This window comes from Limulus polyphemus, unplaced genomic scaffold (assembly GCF_000517525.1).
Source record: "Limulus polyphemus unplaced genomic scaffold, Limulus_polyphemus-2.1.2 Scaffold138, whole genome shotgun sequence".
NCBI classification, from domain to species: domain Eukaryota; kingdom Metazoa; phylum Arthropoda; class Merostomata; order Xiphosura; family Limulidae; genus Limulus; species Limulus polyphemus.
In genome coordinates, this window is record NW_013665748.1 from 260628 (window position 1) to 267073 (window position 6446).

General features: G+C 33.5%; 1 protein-coding gene across 1 annotated transcript in view; it reads left to right on the forward strand.

Annotated features, from left to right (window-relative positions):
- The window catches only part of LOC106474443 (tribbles homolog 2-like), a 28518-nt gene extending 23320 nt beyond the window's left edge, over positions 1 to 5198 (forward strand). The window contains exon 4 of the mRNA XM_013935138.2: positions 1929 to 5198. Within this exon, the coding sequence (XP_013790592.1) occupies positions 1929 to 2415 (487 nt within the window). The 3' untranslated portion in view covers positions 2416 to 5198. The remainder of the gene's footprint in view (positions 1 to 1928) is intronic.
- Positions 5199 to 6446: the final 1248 nt, after the last annotated feature.

Below are 6446 nucleotides of genomic sequence, written 5' to 3' on the forward strand. Positions count from 1 at the left end.
TTTCGACAAGGTTTTGTCATCATCAGGTACATTTGCTGTCATGTTAAACTTATATTAAAGTTTTTCTTCATTACCCATTTAAGCCGTCTCCAGCCATTATTAGTCTCAAAGTGGGTTCCTCGTCATCGAATTACTCGTATTTAGTTTTGCGTGAAAATTCTAAATAAAACAACTGTCGTAATAATAGCCTGGTCTCGGCATGGTGTAGACTGCAATATGGTGGAAAGTGTCTTCTATTCCTGGAGAAGTATAGTATGGTTTTGATTTACAGATGTCAGCAGAGGATTTTGGTGGGTAATGCAGTGTTTTACTGTATCAAAATGAGTCTCAGAATGAAGTAATATCTACTGCTTATATTCATCAAAGAAGATAACTGAATTCATAACTTAGTTCTCTTATCGAATTAGAATCATACAGTCATCTTGGAAGGGTCTGTTCATCGGAATACATATGGTTGGATCAAAATTCAGTTGGTTGACCTTCTAAAAAAATTAAGGACTTAACCCCTGCCATGAAAACCTCTCACGTACAGTTACACCGCCTTCAACAGCTTGTATTACTAGAGCAACACAAGTATGGTTAAGTACTTATGGTTTTCTCCATATAGAACAGATTGGAATAAAACTCATGAGACAGCATAACATGTTCCCAGTCATTCCCTGTTCATAGTTAACACTAAAAGCATTGCTGCAATAAAGGTTATCCGATAAACCCAGAAATTGTTAGCTAAAAACTGCTGCTGTGCATTGTCCATTTAATTTGCTGAAAATTCTTATAAGCTTAAATAATAATTTTGAGGCACTGGATTTAACGTTCGCAGACTAGACAAACGATTTTTTTTTGGGGGGGGGACTGGTTAGTGGCTGATACATGTGTTTTTGAAACGTTCTTTTGTCTCTATGGTTGGAAATTATCGAGTCCTCATCATTCAGTTGTTCGGACATATTTTGACATTTGTTAAACTTTACAGTCGTATGTTCCTCAGTCAGTTAATCACCATTGTGGTTGACGGCTAGTTTTACCTAATGGCAAACGTATTCTTTTTCAGTTACTACAGGTTTTAGACCCTGGTGACAAATATCTGAACAGTTGGCCAGAAAATTGTATTTGATATTGACTCTTCTGGTAGACTATTTTGACCTTTGAAAGAAGTCTGCGTTTTTATCGGCAGTTTTGCAAACTAGCCATGACATGACTTGATCTCTGCATTACAAGATTAAAACAATCATCCTATTCCAAAAATCGAGTAATCGAAATTAAGATTACATAAGACTGTCACGAAAATAACGAACTAATTGAAATATTGCCATTATGTTTATGTTTTTAAGTACAAAGCTGTATATTGGGCTATCTGTGCTCTACCTAATTTCCATTTTTTGCTTCTTTAACTCCCGATTAGAGGGAAGGCAACTGGCTGACAGCACCCACCGCTAACCGTCAATGTACTATGGTTTGAGGAACATTGTACTAATCGGTTAATCGACTAGTAAATACCACTACTGGTCTAACTCAAATGTTGACTATGGAGGAAGGGAGGGGTGCTTAATAAAGTGGCCATTCAGTGTAGGGTATGTTGCTGTCGTATGTGGTTAGGATATGTCAGATAATGCTACAATGAAAATTAAAGCCGTAGGCCTTTAAAATTCTACATTTGTTTTTATATGCTCTGTATATCATAGATTGAACATACTCTCAGTATTATCAAAATCTGCTTAGCTAAAGCAAGATATGAGAGGAGGGAGGGCAAATTACAACATTGATTAGCTGTATTTGTTGTGTTTGTAGTGTTTATAATGTGGTTGTTAATTTATCTTCAGATAATTCCTAAAATCTGAAATGAATTTTGGAACGGTGTTTTAATTGAATAGTGTTTTTTGTATTTTTTTGTATGTGTGACTGTTAATTTCAACGAGTATTTATTTCCATAGGACTCAGTTAAAGTTGGAAACGTTAGACGACGCTGTCGTCCTGGACGAAGGCTCATCTGATCACCTCAGTGACAAACATGGTTGCCCCGCCTATGTAAGCCCAGAAATACTAACTACCAGCGGGAGCTATTCTGGTAGAGCCGCCGACTGCTGGAGTCTGGGTGTTATGCTTTATACTTTGCTTGTTGGTCGATACCCATTTCACGACAGTGATCACAGCGCACTCTTTGGGAAGATTTGTCGAGGCAAATTCACCATTCCTGACACCATATCATCTCGAGCTAAATGTCTTATCCGAAGTCTGCTGAGGAAAGATCCAGCAGAACGACTTGCAGTTGACGATGTCCTTCACCATCCATGGTTCCGACTAATGTCGCGAGGGGGCGCTAGTTGTCTGGATTTACAGCTTCACATTTCCAACGGCAATGATTCCAAGACACTGGATCAAACTGTACCAGATTTAGCTGTTCCAGAAAGTAATATTTGATCATTTATCTAAAAGCTAGTTTTTATAGAAATGTTAGTACTACCTATGACTTTCATTATACACCACCCATTTTTGCACCTCCTTCCTAATTTTTAATGTGAAGAGTTTATTGGTGTACATGTTAGCTGTTTCATAATGTATTAAGTGTAAAAAAAACATTAAGTTTTAAATAACATATTTCAACATAGGCTTGTAAGAGTGATCATTCAAACTCTTATTTTCAAACTCGGAGAACTTTTGACCAGCCCAAGGGACGTTTTTGTTTCTCAACATTATCGAAAAGCATGAAAAATTCGAGGGAAAAAATGTTTTTTGTTTTAATTCAGAAATAACAGAAAGAAAGAGGGATTACGCATGATTTTGAAAAATTGGTTATGTTACTGAAATTATTTCTGGACTAAACAGTTTTACTTGTGATGGATATAAAAAAAATATTTTATGACATCGGTAAGCCTATTTATGAGAAAAATGAAAACTTAATGCTCGTCCTAATGATTCGTAAAAAAGAGCAAGTTAATGCTAGAATTAAGTGTAACGTAGTTGGTACTTAACGGTTCAACTCACCCACCGCTGTCGTTTAGCGATAAGTGTGAAGGCTTACAAGGCTATAATTCTGGTTTGAACCCTGCTGTGGGCACAGCACACAGACCATTGCGCTCAGCAACAAATAAACAAATTGGTACCAAAGGTGTAAGTTAACAGAAGTACAGTTAGAGTGAAGTTGAACAATATAATCGAAGATTACAATTTGGACGCAACTTATGGTGTCTGTATACGAGATTTTTTGTTTTCATAATATGGCGGTTTTTATATTGGAGACACTAGAAATGTCATTAACCGGCCGTGTCAAGAAAAACTAGTAGTTGTCTTAAAAATATTGGCAAGAATTTCTAATTTTCCAGGAGCTTAAGGTTGAATGACATACTTTTGTTTCGATAAAGAATATATTTCAATGTTCTGCTCCTTACAATCAGTACAAACATACTTCTGATTGTTTGTGTGTATATTTTGTAAATGTAACGTAATCTCTTTTTACAGTAGTTAAGGATGTTTTTGGAAATTTTTTTTTGTCTAAATTAACTTGGAATATTCCAAGATTTATAAGCTTATTCAACGTTACTTGAAGTGAACACTATTAGGTGTATTACTTAAAATAAGTTGTTTTTTTCTCTGTTAGAAATAGAGGAAACAGAACAACATTGTGTAAGTTTGGCATTATTTTCTATCATTATTTAACTATTGAGTGACATAAGTGAAAATTCTAATATAAGCGATAATAATATTGCATTTTTATTATTGAAAATACTTTTTAAGTGATATATATATAGAAAGATACGTGCACTTCCCTCAAAAAATAGTTACCACAGTACGCTTAACAGTAGTTTAAAGTTAACTGATATATCCTGGTTAGATTCTAGTTTTGTAGAATATACTTTAAATATTGAATAAAGAGTACTGGGAAATAAGAGAACCAACTTGTCTAGCAGTTTTACAACAGATGGATTAGAGTCATATTTAACAACTCATTATTTACTAGCGCCAGTAAGTTTGTATTTTATTAGACTATGAAAAGGACTTAAATTATTGGTACCCATTGCTTGTGCACATGTCAGAATCAATTTAGTGTATCACAAATGAAGCACCTGTTTGTGTCAAGAAACGTCTCGATAAATATCACTGCTAGTGTATGACCTTCAAATGATATATACATCTCGAATTAGGTGCCAGTTTATTTCACTGTAAAGTGGTGATTTTTAAGACGTCATTTTTCTCTCTTTTTCTTTTTTCTTTTTTTTTCATATCAGAATATGATCTTAATGTTTTTAAAAGTGGTAACGTTGCATGCCGCGCCATCTGTAGAATATTGTGAATACAACAAGATAGTACAAGTTTTTGTTTGAAATAAATCTAAACGAATACTCCAGAAAACCATTTGGGAGTTTGTTAAAGATTTTTAGATTCATAAAAATGATCGTTCCTTTATTATTATTTTTTTAAATAACTTTTTTTTTCCAGTTTACTTTCAGATATTGACACAGAATTCCGAAAGGGTGCAATGGGTTTCGGTTAATAACTCGCATTATTTCAATAGGCACCTGGACTTCTGTTGCCACATGTAACCTGTTAATTTCCAGAGTTTATTTACATGATTGGCTTACTTTTTAACGTCATTTTTTATGTATGGCGGTATGCAAAAGAAAGGAAACAAACTGAAGACATCTTATATTTTGATTTGTTTTCAAACTTCCCCTGCTTCTCGTTTATAGTTAAAACATAATTTTTTAACATAATGTTGGATGTACTCGAGTAGTTAATAATATATGTCAACAGGTAACGTCATAAGATAACGTGGAAAAAAACGTTGTTTGTTTATGAGCTCTTATGTATATTTAATGTTTTAGAATTAAACTTAAAAAGTAAATGTTATGTAAAGTAGTAGGTAAGTATACCTGTTACTGTGGAAATGTTCACGTGTTTCTCTTCCTCTTCTTATAGTAAAAAAATTGAACTTAAACGTTTGTGGTTGACGGTGGTTAAAATAAATTTAGATAGCTTTAAGTATCTGTGTTATATATATTTGTCCATTTTTTGTTAGTTCATTGCCTTTGGGAAAACTCGGCGTACCCCTCGCATTAAAAAAAAGCTATTTGTATATGTGCCGTTTTGTTGAAATTAACGAACATGGATGGAAAAAACTTTAAAAAAATGCATGTCTGGGTCACGTAAATTTGGTGGACAATGGAAAAAAAATAAACAAAATAAAATTATAGTTTACAGACCAAGTTGTTGCTTTTTAGTTGTTGTTGTTTTATAACAATATAGCGCGAAATTATTATTATTTTATTATATTAGTTATACGTAACACTTGGATTAACGTCAATGTAAATACGTAAAATAACCTAAAACGTGATATTTTAGTTATATAATTTCTTACCTAAAGTATTCAAATAGTGATAATGTAAGAACAACTTATAACGAGAGTTGATATGATGTTAAAGATACGTTTATTTTAGCTGATGCATGAACTTTGGCGTTAAATATACATTTTTACTAGAGTGAAATCCGTTAAGTTTTGAAAATAAAAACACTTGGGTCATATTTCAAGCGTAAAGGTATTACGTAGTCACGTTTTTCGCGTTGATAATTTTCTACATTGAAATGCGAAAAAATTAAACATTCCGATAAAGTTTAATACAGTTTTTAATGTTTTAAACAATTCGTGAATATTTCACGTATTTAAGTTGTATTAAGTTTGGAAACAGAACAAACGAAATAAATTAAACGTTATACAACTGAATTTAAACAAAAGTTCTGATTTAAATACATTTCATGTAACCCAAATAGAGACTTTTGAATAAAAACAAACATTTTTCAGTGTATTCAAATATTCGTTTGGGAAAACTACCAATTGTGAGATGTAGGTTTATCGAGCTTGTTGGCATGTTGAACTCCTTAGAAAAACTTTTAGATAGAGAGTTTAATTTACTGTGATATTTTTTTGATAGGTATTAGCCCAAATAATTTTATTATTAGACTACTAAGTGAGGATTAACTGTATTTTTATAAAGTTGGTTTGATGATTAGGGTACAAGACTCACGTTATGCAGGTTCGAATCCCGTCACCGAAAATGCTCTCCCTTTCAGCTGTGGGGGCGTTATAACGCGACGGCCAATCCCACTGTTCCTTGATAACAAGAGTAGCCCATGAATTTATAGTGGGTGATGTTGACTAAATGCCTTTCTTGTAGTCTATCACTTTAAAATTATATATTGCTATCGCAAATAGCCCTCGAGAAGTTTTTCGCGAAGTTAAAAAACAAAAATTTTACAACACTTTCGGAGGGAGGAAGAGGTAGACATTGATCCTGGCCCTTCCAAATCTATAAACCTAAATCCCGATCCAGTGAAGAAGAAGCTTTTGGAATTGTTTATATGCTGTCAGGTTTTTATGTATGGATGGGCAGGATTCTTTACAGTAGGTGTCTGTGACTTGTTGGCGATAAATTTCAACAATAAACAAACAGCGCACA